Raw genomic sequence first — 23,445 nt, forward strand, 5'->3', positions numbered from 1 at the left:
CTTTTGACCGCGTTGAACACAATTTCCTCTGGAAAGTTATGGAGAAGTCTGGGTTCAGCGCTGGTTTCATAGCTAAGATCAAGGAGTTGTACAGTGGGGTTGAGAGTGTGCTGAAGATAAACGGTAGTCTGTGTGCTCCTTTTAGAGCATGTAGAGGCGTTCGGCAGGGCTGGGCTCTGTCTGGCATGCTCTACGCGCTCTCCCTGGAACCCCTCCTCAAGAAAATACGGTTTAATATTGAAGGTCTAATTTTACCTGGTTTTAATGGAAGCATTGTTTTATCAGCCTACGCTGATGACCTCATTGTTTTTATTAAAAATCAGGGTGAGATGGACATTTTTAGAAAATATTGTAAACAATTTTACTATTTTATCAGCAGCGACGGTGAACTGGAAAAAGAGCGAAGCCCTCGCTGTTGGTGAATGGGCTGACGGTCTCCCGGTTCTCCCCCAGAGCCTTGCCTGGAAAAAAGACGGGCTGAAATATCTTGGGGTGTTTCTCGGGAATGAGGCTGTGGTGCTGAGAAACTGGGAGACCGTCCTAGAAAGAGTAGAGAGTAAAATAAAAAAAAAATGGAAATGGCTGCTCCCTCAAATGTCATACAGAGGTAGAGTTTTAATCTTAAATAATCTTGTTGCATCCCTCCTGTGGCATCGTCTGTCGTGTATAGACCCCCCCTCTGGCCTACTGGCTGAAATACAGAAAAAAATAGTTGATTTATTTTGGGGGGTCTGCACTGGGTGCCACAGGGGGTGCTATATTTACCAAGAGAGGAGGGGGGACAGGGCCTCATCCACCTGGCCAGCAGAACGGCCACTTTCAGGCTTCAATTCATACAAAGGTTTCTGACAGGGCCGTCCGATTGGTATGGAGGAATGTGACCAGCTGTATCCTCAGACATGTGAGTAAACTGGGGCTGGATACTGTTTTTAACTGATTCTAAGATTTTAAAACTAAATGGGTTTCCTCCTTTTTATCAGGGCGTTTTTAAGTCATGGGACCTTTTTACTCGTAAAATGTTTGAAAATAAAACTCTCTGCACTGGTTATTAAAGGAGCCTCTGATACACGGGAGCAGGCTGGACGTTTGTAGCTTGACGCCCGGGCTGGTGACAAAGCTGTCCAACTCAAAGACTGTGAGCCTGCAGCAGCTGGTGGAGGCTGCAGGGCCGGAGCTGACAGGGGCCGGGGCCCTGGGCCACATCCTGGGCATCCACTCTGTCAGGGTGGCCCAGAAGCTGCTGGAGCTCTGGAGGCACAAACTCTGTGGGATGGAGAGGAACCTCCTCATACAGTTTGGTCAGGGAGAGGTCATGCCAGACCCCACGGACCCTTTCCCTGAGATCTACCTGAGCCCAGAGTTTGGAGAAGAGACTGGACCCCTGTTAACTGTCACTAGCCCGGGCAAGCTCAGCCTGCACAGAGCCGACAAGGCAACGCTGTATACCAACATTGTCAAATCAGTCAACAGGAAAGGACTGGAAAGCCGGCCCCCCACAGCTTGGAGCAACAGAGCGGGGTGGGACGGGGCCTGCCCACAGTGGAGGGTTTTATACAAGCCTCCCCTTAAAAAACGGACAGCTGACCTCCAGTGGAGGGTATTTCATGGTGCCATCGCCTCAAATGCCTTTGTCTCAGTTTTAAATCCTGCTGTTTCAAACCAATGTCCTTTCTGTGGCCTAAGAGAGACAGTTTTCCATGTTTTTACTGAATGCCTGAGACTCACAAGCTTTTTTTCTTTTTTAACGTTGGTTTTTAGCTCTTTTAATGTGTTTTTTTCAGAGAGAGTTTTTATTTTTGGTGCAGGATAGAAAAAGACAGATTGTGTCAAATGGCAGCTGATAAACTTCCTATTAGGAGAAGCAAAAATGGCAGTCTACATCAGTCGGAGAAACAAGGTAGAAGAAAGAGGGGGCATGAGGCCCTTCCTGTGTTTCTCTGTAACATTAAGTCAAGAATATGTCTAGAGTTTAAGTTTTATAAGACCATTGGGGACGTGGAAAATTTTAAACGGCGGTGGTGCTTCGGTGATTTTATATGCTCTGTCAAAAATGATGATTTAGTATTTGTACAGTTTTTTATCAGATAAACACCTCTTTTTATTAACCTTATGCACAAATAGGCACTTTATTGATGCATTGCATTTTCTCTGTTGAGATATTGATGAATATTGTATGTATGTATATATGAATATTGTAAATAAAGTGTTTTTTGTAAAAATCAAAAATCTCTCTCTCTCTCTCTCTCTCTCGCTCTCTCTCTCACACACACACACACACACACTTCCTTGTTCCCTCCCCTTCAGATCTACTGTGTGTGGACGGGTGTAACCAACATGGCGGTGAAGTGCAGCAGCTGACAGGCCACCTTCACTGCACACACACAGTGTTGTTGAGATCAGACCTCAGACCAGTTTCACTTCTCACTAAGTGAAACTCAGACAGTCGTCGTCGCTGAGAGGTGAAATGGCGCAGAAAGGAGTTCAGCTGGACCGGGAAACCTTCTCTTGTTCCATCTGTCTGGATCTACTGAAGGATCCGGTGATTATTCCCTGTGGACACAACTACTGCATGAAGTGTATTGGAAGCTTCTGGGATGAGAAGGAGATCTACAGCTGCCCTCAGTGTAGACAGACCTTCATACCGAGGCCTGTCCTGCTGAAAAACACCATGTTGGCAGATCCGGTGGAGGAGCTGAAGAAGACTGGACTCCAAGCTGCTCCTGCTGGTCTCTGCTATGCTGGACCTGAAGATGTGGCCTGTGATTTCTGCACTGGGAGGAAACTGAAAGCCCTCAAGTCCTGTCTGGTGTGTCTGGCCTCTTACTGTGAGAAACACCTCCAGCCTCATCATGAATCAGCAGCATTTAAGAAACACCGGCTGGTGGAGCCCTCCAACAAGCTCCAGGAGAACATGTGCTCTCGTCATGATGAGGTGATGAAGATGTTCTGCCGTACTGATCAGCAGTCTATCTGTTATCTCTGCTCTGTGGACGAACATAAAGGCCACGACACAGTCTCAGCTGCAGCAGAAAGGACCGAGAGGCAGAGAGAGCTGGAGGGGAGTCGACTAAACATCCAGCAGAGAATCCAGGACAGAGACAAAGATGTGAAGCTGCTCCACCAGGAGGTGGAGGCCATCAACCACTCTGCTGATAAAGCAGTGGAGGACAGTGAGGAGATGTTCACTGAGCTGATCCGTCTCATGGAGAGAAGACGCTCTGACGTGAAGCAGCAGGTCAGATCCCAGCAGGAAACTGAAGTGAGTCGAGTCGGAGAGCTTCAGGAGAAGCTGCAGCAGGAGATCAGTGAGCTGAAGAGGAGAGACGCTGAGCTGGAGAAGCTCTCACACACAGAGGATCACAACCAGTTTCTACACGACTACCCGTCACTGTCACCACTCAGTGAGTCCACACACTCATCCAGCATCAACGCCCGTCCTCCTCGCCGCTACTTTGAGGATGTGACGGCGGCGCTGTCAGAAGTCAGAGATGGACTACAGGAAGTTCTGACACACAGATGGACAAACGTCTCACTGGCAGGGACTGAAGTGGATGTTTTACTGCCACAACCAGAACCCAAGACCAGAGCTGGATTCTTGAAATATTCACGTGAAATCACACTGGATCCAAACACAGCACACACATATCTGTTTTTATCCAAGGGGAACAGAAAAGCAACATATCATCCATACCAGTCTTATTCTAGTCACCCAGACAGATTCACTAGACGTTATCAGGTCCTGAGTAGAGAAAGTCTGACTGGCCGTTGTTACTGGGAGGTGGAGAGGAGAGGAGGTCTAGTTGGTGTAGCAGTCGCATACAAGAGTATCAGTAGAACAGGAGACTGGCGTCAATGTAGGTTTGGAAACAATGACAAATCATGGTCGTTATATTGTATCAACAACGGATATACGTTCTTCTACAACGTTGTTAAAACTCCCGTCTCAGGTCCTCCGTCCTCCAGAGTAGGAGTGTTCCTGGATCACAGAGCAGGTATTCTGTCCTTCTACAGCGTCTCTAAGACCATGACTCTCCTCCACAGAGTCCAGACCACGTTCACTGAGCCCCTCTATGCTGGACTTTATGTTTATTGTGGAGGCAGTGGTGAGTTCTGTCAACTCAACTAGACAGAAGGCATTTAAGAGTTGAATGACTTCACCTCCTCCTCTCCGCCTCCTCCTCTCCTCTATTTGAATCCCATTAAAAATAAAATAACTGTTTTGCTGATGTTTTCTTTTGAGAATGGTACACAGCTTGAAAATGTTACATTTTACAAGTCCCTCCTTATTGTGGGTCATGAAAGAGTAACACCAGTAACACCAGTAACACCAGTAACACCAGTACATGTAGCACACGGCCCTCGTCAGACGTGGAGCTCGAGGTCGCTTCAGACGGATCGACGAGGATTTCTTTGATTCAAGATTTTTGAATGTACGCTTGAGAGGTGTGTGTGTGTGTGTGTGTGTGTGTGTGTGTGTGTGTGTGTGTGTGTGTGTGTGTGTGTGTGTGTGTGTGTGTGTGTGTGTGTGTGTGTGTGTGTGTGTGTCTGTGTGTGTGTGGTTAAAAGGGAATTTAAGACACTTTGTTGAGCAGTGAACGTGTTTATTTGTGGGGGCTGAGTTTTATTCTGTTGATATTTTTAGTAACTGAGCAGCAGATCTTGTACTTGATGGTGTGAGCGGGAGGTGGACAAAATAACAGGAACAGCTGACGATCTAATGCGACCCAGAACAACAACAACACGCCTCAAATCTCATCATCAGCTTCACAGGAAGCGATCGCTCCGGGTTTAGTTACACTGCCAGGTGTGTTTGTTTTCTCCACCTCCTGTAAGACTTTGTTTTTGGGACGTTGATCACAGATGCTGAAAAGTTTTATTTTAAAGAGGTTTTTTTATATGAATTATTGATGCTTATGTGATTATGATATTGAATATAAATGATTTCCCCCGAGCTTCGTCGTGTGTCTTTAACTCTCAGATTGCCGGTGCAGATGTTTCCTGGTTGTGGGTTTCATCACACGGGGTTTCCTTTCATCGGGTCCAGGTTTCATCACCTCCTGTGTCGTTAACCGAAGAGCTGATTTCTGAAGTTATTTTTGCAAGGATTTTGTTATTCTGAGGTTGATTGACTTTCCATGCATCACACACACTAACTGTCGGGCTCTTTATGTCCTTTTTGTAAATGTGAAAGGGTTTGTTTTTGCACACATGTAGCCTTGTTTCCTTTTTAATGGGGGACAGAATAAAACACTGGCTCTGCATTCAGTTTAACGTGTGGTATAAGTTAACACTTTGTAGATTTTATATTTGCTTTCCCACGTGCAATGTAGAGAATTTGTCCACAAACGTTCTTGGTTTTCCAGCGTCGGTGTGTTTCAGTAACACGTAGCCAAATAAATAACTTCTTTTGCACTTCTCTCAGAAGCATCGGAGCTCTAGTTGGACGTTTGTGACACCGAGAATCCCAAACCGTCCTCCTGAAAGTGGAGCAGGTTTTTTTAAATTTTGTTTTATCATAGAACAAGTAATAGCCGTATGTGTGATGGACATTCATGCACCTTTGTTTCCCAGTGAGCAGCAAAGCACTGTAATCCTTCAGAGCTCCACCTACGTGTGACTCACCTGACACACACCAGGAAATACACCTCACCTAGGGGGGGTGGGACTCATGGGACCATGAGACTCGCTTTCAGACCGACTCTAGACTTCCACTGACAAAGGAGCCTCACAAAGGAATGCTGGGAATTCCAGGATATCTGAACCAACATCACGAACAGCAGCAGCCGACTTCACAAGCGTTTAGCTAGAAGTGAAAGTGAGTTTGGGGGGGAAGCTTTCCAGAGGAAGGAGTGACACCATCTCCTGTCTGCCGGCTGTGTTTTCGGCTTCGGAGGGAAATGGCTTCTAGATCAGAGGAGGATTTCTGCTGCCCTGCCTGCCACGACATCTTCAAAGACCCAGTCCTCCTGTTGTGCAGCCACAGCTTCTGTAGAGCCTGTCTGCAGAGCTGGTGGACGGCGAAGAAACTCCAGGATTGTCCGGTTTGTCGGACGGTATCTCGATGCAGCGATCCGCCTCGTAACCTGGCGTTGAGGAACCTGTGTGAGACCTTTTTACAAGCGAGGGGTCAGACGACCTGGTCGGGGTCGGGGACGCTCTGCCCTCTGCACTCGGAGAAGCTGAAGCTCTTCTGTCTGGACCATCAGCAGCCGGTGTGCGTCGTCTGCCGGGACAGCAAAATCCACACGGACCACAGGTTCAGACCCGTCGAGGAAGCTGCACAGGATCACAGGGAGGAGCTGCAGAAGTCCCTGAAGGACCTTCAGGACAAGTTGAAGGTTTTCAACGAAGTTCAAACAAACTTAAATCAAATAGAGCAACACATGAAGGTCCAGGCTCGACGCACAGAGACGCGGATTAAAGAAGAGTTTGAGAAGCTTCATCAATTCCTGGAAGAGGAAGAGGAGGCCAGGGTGGCTGCACTGAGGGAGGAAGAGGAGCAGAAGAGCCAGGTGATGAAGGAGAAGATGGAGGCTCAGAGCAGAGAGATAGCAGATCTCTCAGACACGTTCAGAACCACGGAGGAGCAGCTGAGAGCCGAGGACATCTCATTCCTGCACAACTACAAGGCCGCGGTGGTACGAATCCAGCGGCGCCCCCTGCTGGAGGATCCGCAGCCGCTCTTCGGGGCTCTGATCGACGTGGTGAAACATCTGGGCAACCTGACCTTCAGCATCTTGGACAAGATGAAGGACATGGTCTCCTACAGCCCCGTGATTCTGGACCCGAACACCGCCAATCCAGAACTGGTCCTGTCAGAAGATCTGACCAGCGTGAGACACGGTAAGATCCAGCAGCTTCCCGAGAACCCGGAGAGGTTTGTGTACTGGGGTTCCGTCCTGGGCTCGGGGTTCGACTCGGGGACTCACAGCTGGGACGTGGAAGTGGGAGACAACAAAGACTGGGAGCTGGGGGTGATAGCGGAGTCGATTTGTAGGAAAGGATTCGTGGGGTCTACGGTGTGGAGCTTAGACTTCAATGACGTCGGCCTAAAGAGCGTACTCCCCGGCAGATAAATACACCGATCTGCCCCTCAGGGAGAAGCTCCAGAAGATCAGAGTTCAACTGGACTGGGACAAAGGAGAGCTGTCGTTTTCTGATCCAGATACCAACACACACATACACACCTCCACACACACGTTCACCGAGAAACTGTGTCCGTACCTCTGCACCAGGACGGCCCTCACTCTGAAGATACTGCCTCTAAAGGTCTCTGTAACAGTGCAAAATTAATTTGTAAGATGGCAATAGACAATACTTTGCACTGCAATTATATAATGGATGGTGGTCTGGATTCATTTAGTAGGTGGTTAGTTTGCTAATTCCACCATGCTGCCTCCATAGGCCTACGTCTCCATATCGGCCAATGGCAAAACTATAGCCTATTGCAATAGCTGGGTTCCAACCAGTAGTTATTCATAAAACACAGTATCTAGAATTCAAGCCTCTAAGGTCTGAGGAAGATACTTAGAAAACCAGAATCTCATCTTTTCTAAAAACTCCAGTGTTTAACTCTGAATGGAGGTTAATTCCACAACGTTTGGTAAGTTGAAAGTGCTAAAGTAACGGTGCGATAGCTGTATTTACACAGCTTCAAAAGGACTGTTCAATAGCTAACCAGAAATTATACATTTTATACTTAACATCCAAAATACTAGCGTCTAGTATCATGTCACGGCATTCCATTTGAGTACATGATCTACATTTGTCAGTCTGACGGTTGCAATGATTTCCAGTAGTCTTTTTCTAACTCCAAGTGTTCGTGATGAATCCTTTTTATTTCAGATTATCTTCGTAAACTCTGTATAGACGGTGGGACTTGTGGTTTTTGTCAACAGCCAAGCACTTTCTAATAGAAGTTCTCAGCTTGTTTCTAGATTGTAATGGTAACACAATGTCTCTGCGTTGTCAGAACTGTCAACACTTAGAATGTGTTTGTCTGTTTGCTTTGCCTTTTTATAGTTTAGCATTTTCTGTTTTTCTAGATAGGAAGAGTAATAATAGCAGATGTCATCATTTGACAGTTTCATTTTATTATTCTTTCCAAAGGGCCGTCAGTACAACAGATCCATCACAACCCCCCTCCCCCCAGCTCTTTGAACAATAAATCTTTATTTCATCAAGTTTGTTGACAATAAGTGTTGCTTTTTAACTAGAGTCACATAAAACAAAGAAATGATAAAGGAATAGTATGCACAACAACACAATTAACCATTTATACAGAAAACAATACAATAAATGCGACATCAACAATTAACCACACAAAAAAACACCAACATGTCTTTAATATGAAGTGTTTCTGTTTAAAATGTTATCACCACTACACAGTTTGTTTATTCCAGCTCTGAGCAACTCCTTCATTTTCTTTGTGCATCGCATTGAGAGAAACCAGTGAATATGAACGGCAGCTAAACATTTGGATATCTAGTATGCATGCGGTCTGCATACTTCTCCAGTGTGAGCACACTTCATACTCAGAATAGCACCTTTGTGTGCATTATTATATTATTATATTACTTTTGGCTGCTCAAAGAGGTAAAATGATCTAATAACTGACAACACAGGTAACAGGTTTTTTTCTCGTTCCTGTCCTGTCGTGGAAACACTGTTTCTCAAGCTCTTATGATGCATTACTATAGTTGAGGCTGGAAGAATGGAGGTCGATGATTGGAGGACCAGATCTGATGGGGCGGGCCTGTGCAGTTCTCAGTGTCCAACACTGGGTGCTGCTGTTCCTCCTCCTCCTACTGCTGCTCCTCCTCCTCCTCCTGCTGTTCCTCCTCCTCCTCCTGCTACTCCTCCTCCTCCTCCTGCTGCTCCTCCTCTTGATGCTCCTTCTCCTGCTGCTCCTCCTCCTCCTGCTACAGTGGTGTTCAAGGAAACCTCGAGGTGTGACGTGGAAGGCAGAATGCCACGTAGGTACTGTGGTTTGCAACAAGTGACACGGTGAGAACAGACTGTCAGCTTCCAGCAGAAGCCACGATAAGATGTAGCACATCATCACTTGTGAAGAAGAAGGAGGAGGAGGAGGAGTTTCTATTCTTTTGTTGTGTTGTTGGAGGATGTTGTTGACGTTCTTGTGAATGAGCACCAGTGTTTATTATCATGGAAATCTGAGAACTCGCTCCAGCTAATTTATGTCAAATTGAAATATTGTTATTAGAATATTCATAATTCTATAATTACACAATAAATATAATACAATCATGATATATATGGTATTGATTTAAATCTGGTGTGGCTCCACAGAGGAGCCTGCGGTTCGTGTCCATCCTGGGGGCAGGACTCCTGTGTGGGACAGCGCTGGCATCACCATCCCTGAGGGAGTGGGCTTACTGGGAGAGTCGTGGAGAGGTGAGCCGAGCCATCCTCACCTCATCCTTCATCATCGGGGTCTCTTTGACTTTCAGGTTCATCCTAATGTTCGTAGTGGATCAGATCGGAAGTTTCTCTCAGACCAGGCGACTCGATTGTCCAACAGTGTGGGCATCACGGCCACTTTGGGGCTGGTTATTCACGCTGCAGGTAACTTATACAGCATTTATTATACTGCTTTATTGTATGTTTTCATGAAGCCAACAATGCCCTGGAGTTCATTTCCTCATGTGATCTCATGTGATTTGTTCCAAGTGCCCTACTTTTCCTCGCACACCCGTTCTTTGTGAAAAACTTGGTGTGCAGACATACACATCAAATGACACTCATCCACCAGTTTGATGTAAATGTAGTTTATTTAGATTGTTGAGCCCATGAATCTGATTGTTGGTGTTTGCATTGTAGCTGATGGATTCGCTGTGGGTGCAGCTGTGGCCACGGGTCAAGTGACGGTGCAAGTTGTAGTATTTTTAGCAGTGATGCTACACAAGGTGAGTTTCCCTGACAGAACATTTCATTGAAGGATGTATAGAAGTATGTAAGGAGATGGAATAGAGATGGTCTCTTATCTATAGGCGCCTGCAGCTTTTGGTTTGGTCTCTTTTTCGATGCATGCTGGCCTTGAAAAGACATACATTCAGGGACATTTGTTGGCCTTTTCAGCTGCAGCACCTCTACTTGTCGTCCCCACTTACTTCATATTACACACAGTAAGAAAGCACCCTTCAGCAATCTTGGGTCTTTTTTCCTCCAGTTTCAACTTGGGAGTTATTTGATCCGTTGTGTTTGCGTCTGCAGTCTGGCTGCTCGTCTCAGAACCAGCTCATTGCGACAGGTGTGTGGATGCTCTTCTCGGCCGGACTTTCCTCTACGTGGCCACGGTGCACGTTCTCCCCGAGGTCAGCAGCAGCAGGACGGGCCTTCCCCCCTCGGACCACGAGCAGCACACCGGGGCCGAGGCCCACCACCGGCGACACCTGGGGCTCCTGGAGAGCCTCACTCTGGTCCTCGGGGTCGGGATCCCCATGCTGCTGGCCCCCGGGCTGCATGATGACTGATTGAATCATAAAAGAATCATCTAAAAGAATCATATCTGCCAAATATTGTACACATCTGTGGTTTCCAAGCAGGTACTCCCACTTGCAGATGCTTAATTGAATCTTTGCCTATGACACTTCAGGAACCTCTATATTTGTCGGTTCCCTCTTTGTAGTTTACGGGAAGTAAAACCATGTTTGCTCATTCTGCGTAATGTTCCGCTCTTTTTAGTTGATTTCTTATTTGCACACACAACACATGCTTTGAGGTAAAGTAGACAACCACCGGTGTGAATTACAGATATGGACACAAAAGGTATTTTACAATTTATTTAATTTGCAGTTTAATTTACAAAATATACAATATACAATTAATTTACAAAAATATACAAACAGAAAAAACAAGTGGTTAGAACTGCGCTGCCAGCTGAAATGCCAACTCTTCTAAGTTTTCAAAGCCTAAATTCTGGATTTCCTCCAAGAATGCGAACTCTGCGCATAAGTCGGAGGAGAGGCAGGGGGGCTCAGTCACAGGTGTGTAGGAGGTGGAGGGCTCAGTCACAGGTGTGTAGGAGGTGGAGGGCTCAGTCACAGGTATGTAGGAGGTGGAGGGCTCAGTCACAGGTGTGTAGGAGGTGGAGGGCTCAGTCACAGGTGTGTAGGAGGTGGAGGGCTCAGTCACAGGTGTGTAGGAGGTGGAGGGCTCAGTCACAGGTGTGTAGGAGGTGGAGGGCTCAGACACATGCTTGTAGGAGGTGGAGGGCTCAGTCACAGGTGTGTAGGAGGTGGAGGGCTCTGCCACAGGTGTGTAGGAGGTGGAGGGCTCAGTCACAGGTGTGTAGGAGGTGGAGGGCTCAGTCACAGGTGTGTAGGAGGTGGAGGGCTCAGTCACAGGTGTGTAGGAGGTGGAGGGCTCAGTCACAGGTGTGTAGGAGGTGGAGGGCTCCGCCTCATGCTTGTAGGAGGTGGAGGGCTCAGTCACAGGTGTGTAGGAGGTGGAGGGTTCAGTCACAGGTGTGTAGGAGGTGGAGGGCTCAGTCACAGGTGTGTAGGAGGTGGAGGGCTCCTCCACACCGTTTTGCTGTGGGAGCACACGCTGCTTCTTGGCTGGCTTGGTCTCCTCCCCAGATGCAGAAGCTGCAACAAACAAAAACACTGATCAATCCACTAAGACTTGTTAACACGTGGTAAAAGGTGCTGCTTCCTATTCTCTCCATTCTGAACGTTCTAACATCGTCCAACATGATCCCTCATTGAGTTTACATCCTATTTGACATCCACAGACATATTGACTTACCTTCAGCCTTTCTGGCAGCGTTGCTCCTTTCCCTCTTCCTCTTTTTGCCCTACACAAAAAACCAACACATTAGACTTTGGATCACCATGAGCCGATACAAACATAAGACTCGTTTCAGTGCCTTTTTGTTCACAAGCTCTCGTGCCCCGGTGTTTAATGTATGAGTTGTACGTCAGCAGAATGTACATACATAATTGTTGGTGGAGGACCAGTTTGGGTGGAGTTGTGCGTGGAGGCCCTTCTCCCTGTCTGCCTCTGCATAATATGTGGCCTGCTCCTCTCTGGAAAGCGACTTCCACTGTGGAGAGACGACAACACACTGTCAGCACACACCGCGACACACAACTACAGGTCGCATGAACACAAACGTATTAGCAGCTGTATTAATATGCACACGGAATCACATGAATGAGAGCCGGGGTCCCACAGACCCCCACGGTGCATCTGAGCAAACACACTCACCCTCTGCCCCAGGAAACTGTTAACTGCAGAGCTCCCACGGCTCTGCAGTTCAGCGGTACAGTGTGGCCTCTGCTCCTTCATGAATATCATGAATGCGTTGGGCGGCTTCTTCACGTAAGGACGATCGTCCTGCTCGTCTGCACGCTTTCTCTTGCTGTGGAAAAACAGGGAAAGAAAAGAACAACTTTAGAGAGAGAATGTTAAAATGAGCAAGAATAATACAAGATTTCCTGTTCTGTGTCGTGCCATTAAAAAAAGTCTGATAATTATATGAATGCAAATCATCTTGGTGGACAAATAACACCTGCAATCAGACAACAGCTGCAAGAAATTCAATATAAGGTGGATGTTGTACATTTTGACCAAAGTGGACTTACTTTGATGATGATGGAGGAGGAGGAGGAGGAGGAGTAGGAGGAGGAGGAGCTCCAGAGGCAGGAGGAACATAGCCGTACAGGACTTTTCCATTTCTACACACAGAGAGACGGAGACACGTTAGTTGTGTTAGGTGTGTGTGTGTGTGTGTGTGTGTGTGTGTGTGTGTGTGTGTGTGTTACTTACGTGAATCCAATAGGAATCAGCCTCTTCAACACCTCATCACACAGACGCACCACTGGAAGGTTCAGCTGGAGACAAACACACACAGAGCAGCTGGTTAGACATCCTGACGGTTGTACTGGATTGTATTTGATTCATTTAAACATTAGCCTTATAGAAAACAAGGAGAGATGCAGTGCACCAGGTTTCAGCAAACTAGGTATTTTTAACCTCTAGTTCCTGCATGTTGGTGGAACAATACATTAATAACAATTTCATGTAAAAATAGTATTAAAACCTAAATCAGTTCATACATTGTTTATTCATCCTAACAAACACATTAATCTGAACTAAGACTGTACAGCCTCGTCTTCTAAATCCTTCTAAAATGTGTTTTCTATTGGAGTTTGTACAGGACACAAATGATCCATCTAATATCTTTTTGATGAAACGTTTGGTCTGTGGGATTTCAGAAAACAGTCAAAGAAATGCCCATCACACATTCACGTCTTCAAACTCCCTTTTTGGTCTGACCAGAGTCCAAAACCACAAAATGCTCATCTGTTTTTAATGCAACTCTTCTGCTAACTGTCCCTAACCTCTACTGGGTATCTTACCGGTGCCTGGCTATGTAGAGGAGGGGGTGGAGGAGAAGGAGGAGGAGAAGGAGGAGGAGAAGGAGGTGCTGTCAGGTTCATTTTTATTCTGAATGCAACGTGTAACCTGTGACAAAGATGGACAAGAAGCTGACGTTGAGACTCTTTTATTGGATGTAAAATCAGGATCAGGATAAATACTGATTTTGAGCAGTTTTGCTGATGATACTTTTAACAAATGTGTTCAGAGAGATATCAGTAATAATATCAACGTGATGAGATGTTTTAAATCCGACTGTGTGTGAACGCAGCACACGTATCATCACGTGTCACCTCTGTACTTACGATACGAGTGACTGACGGCTCTATTCGCGCTCAAGTAGACTGACTTTCCAGGACGAGAAACAAAGACGTCTAGTCTGAGTCGGGTCTGCTGGCGGTCTGATCTCCAATCCTGCCCGCGTTATTGGCTGTGATGTGTGGCTGACGTCATTCTGTGTTATGGTTCAAATCCACGTGCGTTCTATGACGTTAACAACACGAAGACAACGCGTTGTTATGGACGCCATCCAGTTCAAATAAACACACGTGAATTCTAACACCTTAACAACACGTAGACAACACGTCCATTATTAGGCCTATATGATTTATTCATATGAAATAAGTCATCATTATCATTATTATTAGTATTAGTAGTAGTTTTAGTAGTACTACTAGTAGTAGTAGTATTGTTGGCCTTCAAATACACCTTAATTTCATAGAAAAACAAAAAATGAATGAGGTGAATGAAAAAAGTCCAAAAATAGACACTCAGTTTAAAAGCATAGTTCATGATCAATTCAGAATTTCATTTGTTGACAACGAGATCCATAAATCCTGAAATCACTGTCTGACAAAATCTTTCCTCTGGTTGTTTAACTTCATCACATCAAGATTAAACAACCATCATCATCACCAGAAGAGAATGTTTTCTTCTACATGAACAAAGCCCGACCCTAACCCCCTAACCCTGGCCAAACAACCCTAGTCAAACAATCGTTACCAATATTGGATTCACAGGATGTTTGTTTCACTATGATGATGTTCTTTAGATATTTAAATATGAAAAAGACAAAAAACAACAATACATTATTTTATTTTTTTTTCAATTTTTTTTTTTTTTGTGATCAATTTTTTTTATTTATTTATTCAATCATTATTTGCACATCTTGGAGGGGGAAGCATATTTACAGTCAAAAAGAAACAAAGTGAAAGCAAAATTATAAGAGCATCCTTAGCAGTGATAACGGCAAAGTGAAGTATTGCTTGTTCCGATGCCTGCTCCCCCTCTCCTCCCCGCAGTCCCTCCAACCCACCCAATCTGTCCCCACCCTCTAAGCCTTAACATGATGAAATCAGAGTGTTGAGAGAAGAAAGAAAAAAAAAAAAAAAAAAAAAGGGAAACCACACACACACATACCACTCTCAACCTTTTCCCCTTGCCACCCCGGAATCTCAGAAGAGAATATATATATATATATATATACACACATATATATACATATATACATATATACACATACATATATACATATATATATACATACATACACACACATACACATATATATACACATACATACATATACATATACATATACATACACATATATACATACACATACATACACATACACATATACATACATACACACATATATACATATATACACATACACATACACTCATACATACATACATATACATACATCTACATACACATATACAAATATACACACACACATATGCACCTACATATACATGCACATATATACATGCACATACATACATACATACATACATACATACACATATACATCTTCCAGACATAGAAATATCAAACGAGTGTTAGATTCTTCCATCATATAATGATATCCACAGAAGTCACATAGAGTATACATATAATGTATACATATTTAATGAGTGCTACTTTCCTCCATCATATGATGATATCCACGGAAGTAGCAAGAACGTAGAGTGGAATACCCAAGTGATATACATAATATACCATGTACATTATGGAGTCCGTACGATATATGGAAAACACAGACCAAATGTAGACAAAAGCTGAGAAGGACAGTTTGACCATAGATATTTAGAACATTTCATTTATTTTCTCTAATAACTTTGACCAGCAATCAATATTAGATGTTTTGGCATAATGTAAACGTGCTGTAGAGAGCTCCAGCTGGGCAATATCCCGATAAGAGGAAAGCCACTCCCTCATCGACAATGCATGTGGTGGTTTCCAGCGGCAGGCTATCATTCTTTTAGCAGCTGTGAGACCAGCCAGTAGAATACGCTTAATATTTACAGTTAGCTTTAAAGATGATGTGTCGTTAAGTAGAAGCAAAGACTGTGAATGAGGGATGGCTTCTTCGGTGATACTACACATGGTGAGCGAAACATTTTGCCAAAATCTATTGACCTCTGGACACTGCCAAACCATATGATAAAAAGTAGCAATGGTATTGTCTGGACAAAAATCACAGTACGGATTGTCTCTGAATTTCATTTGATGTAATCTTCGAGGAGTTAAATAAAACCTGTGAATGAATTTATAATGTATCATTTGATGGTCAGGGTTTCTGGATGACAGAGCTATGTTTGACCATATAGTGTGCCAGTCTAGATCCAAGGAGGTATTAATATCTGTCTTCCAGAGTCTGTTAAGTGATAGAGGTTTATACGAAGCTTTGGTTATAAATGTATATAGGTCCGAGACAATACCATTGTTTTTACCCTTAGTGTCAAAAATGATATGGAGAGGATGATTCCCCAGCTCAGTGCCCCAAGGAACATTCTGAGCACGCATTGCTGTACGTAGCTGTAGATAAAAATAAAAGGTGCCCGACAGGTCATAAGACCTTTCTAAGTCATGGAATTCACGGAGACCGTGTCTCCCTATGATGTCCTTAAAAAAACAAACACCTCTATTGCTCCACTGTGGAAACAAAATTGGTTTCTTCTCAATCAAGAGAGAGTAGTTATAGAAGATAGGGGATTGAGCGAAGAATGTATTGCAAATTTTGGCAAATCGGTGGACTTTATGCCATACAGTGAAAAGATAAGAAATTATTGGCCCAAAATCTCGTTTGACTGTCCTATAGGGTATATTAGAATATATCAGGCTAGATAAACTATGAGGATATATTAAATGTTCTTCAATAGGGCGCCATGACACCAAGATCTCTGGGTTCAGCCAAGCGATAAGTGGGCGTAAAACAAAGCACCATGAATACCATTCAAAATTGGGCAGACTAATCCCTCCTGATAATCTGTGTCTTTGTAGAGTAGACGCTTTGATTCTGGGTTTTTTTTTGTTCCATAAATAAGTGCTTATGATAGAATTCAGCTTCTTCCAGTAACTACCCGGTGGAGCTAGGGGAATCATATTGCTAACAAAGTTAATGCGAGGTAATCATCTTAATGACTGAGAGTCTGGACTGAAAAGAAGTAGGGAGAATGCCCCACCTTTTCAAATCGCCATCCACCTCTTTTAGGACTTCATTATAGTTGTCTGCTGTTAGTAAGTTGAGGGAAGGATGGATGGACACTCCTAAGTATTTAAAATTACAAACAACTGGGATATTAAAGAGGTGTGTCTGTTCATCCAGTTTACCCAGTAACATTAAGGCAGATTTCGTCCAGTTTATTTTGTAACCCGAAATACTACTAAAGACCTCAAACATTTTTAGAAGATGAGGGAGGGATTTGGAAGGGTTTTTTGTAAAGATCAAAATATCATCCGCATACAGGGAAATGCAGTGTGGTGTGTTGTGAATAGTGATTGGTTCAAGAGCCTCAGACTGTCGTATCGCCTGGGCAAGAGGTTCCAAAGACAAAGAAAATAAAAGTGGAGATAAAGGGCAACCCTGACGAGAAGATCTGGAAACTGGAAACCTAGATAAGCAATTGCTGCCCGTTATAACGACTGCCGAGGGGTTAGCATACAGTAACTTAATCATAGAGATGAAGCTTTCACTGAAACCCATAAGTTGGAGAACAGACCATAAATAACACCATTCCAGTCGATCAAAGGCCTTCTCTGCATCTAATGAGAGAATAGCACATTGGTCTTCTGAAGCCGAGACTGAGTCTATGATGTGAAGCAAGCGGCGGACATTATCAGATGCTAGTCTGGTTTTAAAAAACCCAGTTTGGTCATGGTGAACCAGATGAGGCATGTAGCGCCTAGGCGAGTAGCTAAGACCTTAGCGTAAAGCTTGACTTCGCAATTCAGAAGACTTAAAGGTCTGTAAGAAGAGCAGTCGTCAGGTGGCTTGTCCTTTTTTAATAATAAAGAAATGATTGCAATATTTGAACTGGCCGAAAAGGAACCTCTATTAATGGAAAAATTGAACATATTCAACAACAGAGGACCGAGTTGAGGCCAGAAAGCATCAAGTAGTTCTGGCGGTATTCCGTCCAGGCCTGGAGATCTGCCTTTATTCGTTGCTTTAATGGCCATCCTTAATTCTTCCAAATTGATAGGTGCCTCTAAAGAACCGATAGCTTCCTGGGGCAGTTTAGGTAATTGTAATGATTTAAAGAATTCAGAACAGATTTTGTCATCATGAAGCACCTCTGACGTATAAAGGTTGTGATAGAATGATTGAAAAGTACTGTTAATGCGTATCGGGTCAGAAGTTATGTCCCCCTCTTTAGTCCTTATGGCTGATATATTTGCTAGATCATCATTTTTCCTTAGTTTAAAAGCAAGCAAGCGGCTGGGTCGAGCGCTGTTAGAATAGTAATTCTGCCTAGTGCGATGAATAGTAAATTCTGCTTCCTTTCTTAACAGGCTGTTAAGTTCATCAATTGATTTTTGTCGCTTACAGATGTTTTCAGGAGAGATATTGTTTAACATGTCTTGCTCTAATGCTGCGATTTCGGATTCCAGACAGTCTATACGATGTTTTTTAGATTTATTAAGATTGGATGCAAAGGATATAGTTTTGTTTCTAATGCAACCTTTGACTGCATCCCAAAGCGCGCGTGGATCATCAACTGATGGGCTATTTATTTCAATAAATTCATCCAGCTCATCCTCAAGCTCTCGTATAAAAGTGTCATTCTGAAGCAGAGATGTATTAAAACGCCATCGAACTGCCCTAGGTTGACCAGCTCTTAGTGAGAAATTACAGAAAACAGCCCTATGATCAGATAAAGCAATTGGAGTCATCTCAGTGCTGCGAATATCACTGAAAAGGGTTTTGGATGCAAAGATATAGTCTATTCTTGAAAAGCTGTTATGCCGACCAGAAAAAAAGGAATATTCTCTCGAAGAGGGATTCATCATACGCCAAGTATCAATCACCCCATAATCAATAGAGCATTTCTGTAATGCAATAGATGCCAGTTGCTGGTCTCTGCTTGCTTTTACCCCTGTTCTGTCAATATCATGAAGCCATACAGCATTGAAGTCACCCCCTATTAGGAGCTGGTATTCTGGAAAATCTATTAATGTGGAAGCGAGCGAATCATAGAAATGCTGGTCGAAGTGATTTGGGGCGTAAACACAAATCAAAGCAATTTTAATACCATTATAAATTATTTTACAAAAGGTAATTCGACATCATCAGATCCACCTGTGCCCAGATTAGTGTACTTTAAATTACGTTTTGCAGCTATAAAGACACCTTTGCTCTTCTTTGTGTAACAGGATGAGGCAATCACATGATAGTGCTTATTCTTAAATCTATGTACATCAACATCAAGAAAATGTGACTCTTGTATAAAGGCAAAGTGAATATGCTTCCTGAGTAGAAGCTTCAGAGTGCTTATACGCTTCTGAGGAGAATTAAGGCCTCGTGAATTCCATGACTTAATATTGATATTATTCATATTTATTTAGGCATACAGATATAAAAGGGCCGAACAAGAAACAGTTTGGTAGGATCGATGGCCGGGCCGGGCCTCCCACAACACACACACACACACACACACACACACACACACACACACACACACACACACACACACAGGTAGATAAGAAAAGGAAAGAGCTGCCATTTGACACAATTTTACTGCAAGTAAAATATTTATTTATTTATTTATTTTTTTTCTTTAAATATTTCAAGATATTCCTAATTTTAGGGCTGCACGGTGGTGTAGTGGGTAACACTGTGGCCTCACAGCGAGAGGAAGACTCAGACAACAACAACAACAACAGCTTGAGAAACCAGTGTATATGAACATGTACATGTCTCTCTCCCCGGGCCGGCAGAGTTATCATACCGTACTGTGCGTGTGTGTCCAAGCGTGTGTGTGTGTGCGTGCGTGGAGTGCTCACAAGCGTGCGCTTGTGTTTAGGGCGGGGATGGAGGGCACAAAAAAATATTTGCACCGGGGCCTATCACCATGATATACACTACTGATTTCACTGATACTGAAAACATTAGATTTTGTCTTAAAAAAGTATTTTTCCATTTGTTGTTGTATTTGCCGTTTCTGTGCGTACATTGAAATTGAATCCTGGCGGCGCCGCTGGGTGAAACGGTGGGAAGTGTAGCGGTGGGAGAAAAGGAGGAAAAAACGAGTGAAAATGCAGGTGTGGAACAGGGTGAGATCAGTGAAAAGGGACAGGCAGGGGAAACAGGTGAAGGGCAGGCAGATGAGGTTAATGAAGGAAAAATAAATGAAGAGATTGGGCAAGGTAATACAAGATGGAGAGATCTGGGAGAAGAGGATGAGATGGAGGAAGAGGAGGCTGCAGCAGAGGTTGTTAGAGAAAAACCTACTATAAAACGTAGAAGAAAAACAGAAAACACAACAAGTGATGCTAAAACGAGTAAAGCCAGTGAAGAAGACGGGCAGACGGATAGGAGGGCCAACACAGACGAGAGCAGTGACGAATATGTGTCCGACGGCAGTGAAGCTCCTAGCCTCAGCAACAGCCAAAGAAAATCACAATACACTCCAGAAAAAATCAGGAATTTCTTAAGAAGAACAAAAAAACAACATGGGGTAAAAATAGAGGATTTCTTCCCGGATCTAACTTTGTTTTGCTCCTCGGCCCGGCTCCATATTAGCCAGCAAGAGTTGTCCGGTTTGACCAACCAAGAAGTCTATAGACTAAATAAATTTGTAGTCAAGGTAAAAAAAACAAATGAACAGTGATGGAAAATGCTCTAATGTGTGTTTTAATTAATTTATTGTTTTTAAGCCTCGTTTTTAACCTCTCACTCAACATGGATTGTTTTAGAGTGGGAAGTGTTCATGTGAACGGAGCCAGAGAGGACAAAAAAAGAGCAAGTATTTATGAAACAGCAAAAATGAAACGAATAGATGTTTTATTTTTACAAGAAACACACAGTGACAAAGGCAATGAGGCAGACTGGAGGAGAGGGTGGGAAGGGGAAGCCATTTTGAGTCATGGCACTTCTCTGAGTGGAGGAGTAGGCTTCCTCTTCTCCAAGGCTTTTACTCCAGTCTCACTGGAGGTTGAGCATTTTATCGAGGGGAGGCTACTTTTAGTCAAAGCTCCATTTGACAATTTTACAGCTGTTTTTATTAATGTGTATGCTCCAACAATCGGTGCAGAGAGGAAGGTTTTTTTAGAAAAAGTAAGTGATGTTTTAAACGGCTGTGCCACGGAGGATTTTTTATTCTTTGGTGGGGATTTTAATTGTACTGAAAATGAGGGTTTAGACCGAAACCATGCAGAGCCACATCCAGCATCCCAGCATGCTCTGAGGCGGTTGGTCTCTGCTCATGGCCTGGTGGATGTGTGGAGGAGGATGCACGCAGACTGCCGACAGTACACATGGTCCCACCTTAGAGAGAGCAGGATCTCCTCAGCCAGACTAGATGGTTTTTATTGTTTTAAGCATCACTTTAATATTTATAAATCATGCACAATTACCCCAGCTATTTTTACTGATCATTCTTGGGTCTTTGGACATAACTAGATCTATGAAGGACCTGGAGATAGATATAGTGGAACTTGAGAATTTAAGTGAATCCACAGGAGATCGAGAACATATTGAAGTCCTCAAAGTCAAAAAGCTAGCTTTAGCTGACCTGCTGGAAAGTAGAGCACAGGGCGCACTGGTCAGGTCCCGGTTTCAAGCCATCGAAGAGATGGATGTCCCCTCTAGTTATTTCTTCGGCCTGGAGAGAAAGAATGGGCAGGGGCGAGTAATCCACACACTGCTTTCAGACACAGGGCAGGAGATCGTGGAGCCAAGCCAGATCCGAAGGCGTGCGGTGGAGTTTTATACCTCCCTCTACACAAGCGAATATGAGGAGCAGGACACTCTACTGGAGGGGTTCACTGGTGGACTGCCTCAGGTCTCTGAGGAGACCAACACCTGTCTCGAGGGGCCGCTGCAGATGCAGGAGCTACACGCTGCCCTGCAGGGCATGCAAGGGCGGCGGGCGGCGGGCTCCCGGCATCGACGGCCTCACAGTCGAGTTTTATAAAGCCTTCTGGGACATCTTTGCAAATGATCTTTTAGATGTTTTTAATGAAAGTCTGGCCTCTGGCTCCATGCCCACTTCCTGCCGCAGAGCAGTTATCACTCTCCTACCAAAAAAAGGTCACCTGCAAGAAATCAAAAACTAGCGCCCTGTGTCTTTGTTGTGTGTGGATTACAAACTTCTGTCCAAACTCTTTGCCTCCAGGCTGGGGAAAGCTATGGAGCAGGTCATCCATCGGGACCAGACCTACTGTGTGCCCGGCAGGTCCATGGTGGACAATGTCCACCTCATTCGGGATGTTTTGGACGTCTCCAGCTCATTGGGCATTAACACTGGTCTGATTTGTCTAGACCAGGAAAAGGCTTTTGACCGCGTTGAACACAATTTCCTCTGGAAAGTTATGGAGAAGTTTGGGTTCAGCGCTGGTTTCATAGCTAAGATCAAGGTGTTGTACAGTGGGGTTGAGAGTGTGCTGAAGATAAACGGTAGTCTGTGTGCTCCTTTTAGAGCATGTAGAGGCGTTCGGCAGGGCTGGGCTCTGTCTGGCATGCTCTACGCGCTCTCCCTGGAACCCCTCCTCAGCAAAATACGGTTTAATATTGAAGGTCTAATTTTACCTGGTTTTAATGGAAGCATTGTTTTATCAGCCTACGCTGATGACCTCATTGTTTTTATTAAGAATCAGGGTGAGATGGACATTTTAGAAAATATTGTAAACAATTTTACTCTTTTATCAGCAGCGAGGGTGAACTGGAAAAAGAGCGAAGCCCTCGCTGTTGGTGAATGGGCTGACGGTCTCCCGGTTCTCCCCCAGAGTCTTGCCTGGAAAAAAGACGGGCTGAAATATCTTGGGGTGTTTCTCGGGAATGAGGCTGTGGTGCTGAGAAACTGGGAGACCGTCCTAGAAAGAGTAGAGAGTAAAATAAAAACATGGAAATGGCTGCTCCCTCAAATGTCATACAGAGGTAGAGTTTTAATCTTAAATAATCTTGTTGCATCCCTCCTGTGGCATCGTCTGTCGTGTATAGACCCCCCCTCTGGCCTATTGGCTGAAATACAGAAAAAAATGGGCCACATCCTGGGCATCCACTCTGTCAGGGTGGCTCAGAAGCTGCTGGAGCTCTGGAGGCACAAGCTCTGTGGGATGGAGAGGAACCTCCTCATACAGTTTGGTCAGGGAGAGGTCATGCCAGACCCCACGGACCCTTTCCCTGAGATCTACCTGAGCCCAGAGTTTGGAGAAGAGACTGGACCCCTGTTAACTGTCACTAGCCCGGGCAAGCTCAGCCTGCACAGAGCCGACAAGGCAACGCTGTACACCAACATTGTCAAATCAGTCAACGGGAAAGGACTGAAAAGTAGGCCCCCCACAGCTTGGAGCAACAGAGCGGGGTGGGACGGGGCCTGCCCGCAGTGGAGGGTTTTATACAAGCCTCCCCTTAAAAAACGGACAGCTGACCTCCAGTGGAGGGTTCTTCATGGTGCCATCACCTCAAATGCCTTTGTCTCAGTTTTAAATCCTGCTGTTTCAAACCAATGTCCTTTCTGTGGCCTAAGAGAGACAGGTTTCCATGTTTTTACTGAATGCCTGAGACTCACAAGCTTTCTTTCTTTTTTA

At 44.4% G+C, this 23,445-nt stretch overlaps 1 protein-coding gene and 2 pseudogenes across 3 annotated transcripts; all 3 read left to right on the forward strand.

Moving 5' to 3' along the window:
* Window positions 1-2,446: 2,446 nt before the first annotated feature.
* LOC311032591 (tripartite motif-containing protein 16-like) lies at window positions 2,447-4,827 on the forward strand. The gene has a single exon (XM_084039492.1). It carries the CDS (start codon window positions 2,465-2,467, stop codon window positions 4,124-4,126), a length of 1,662 nt encoding a protein of 553 aa, XP_083895618.1. The 5' UTR covers window positions 2,447-2,464; the 3' UTR covers window positions 4,127-4,827.
* An 852-nt stretch (window positions 4,828-5,679) lies between these two features.
* On the forward strand, window positions 5,680-8,183 carry LOC311032586 (nuclear factor 7, brain-like; annotated as a pseudogene). Its single transcript has one exon. The product of its transcript is annotated as a nuclear factor 7, brain-like (transcript).
* A 310-nt stretch (window positions 8,184-8,493) lies between these two features.
* On the forward strand, window positions 8,494-10,493 carry LOC311008522 (zinc transporter ZIP9-like; annotated as a pseudogene). The gene is made up of 5 exons (XR_014599393.1): window positions 8,494-8,517; window positions 9,310-9,585; window positions 9,841-9,926; window positions 10,011-10,145; window positions 10,234-10,493. The product of XR_014599393.1 is annotated as a zinc transporter ZIP9-like (transcript).
* The last annotated feature ends 12,952 nt before the right edge of the window (window positions 10,494-23,445 follow it).

The sequence above is a fragment of the Eutrigla gurnardus genome (genome assembly GCF_963514095.1).
Source record: "Eutrigla gurnardus genome assembly, chromosome: 22".
Classification (NCBI taxonomy): Eukaryota; Metazoa; Chordata; class Actinopteri; order Perciformes; family Triglidae; genus Eutrigla; species Eutrigla gurnardus.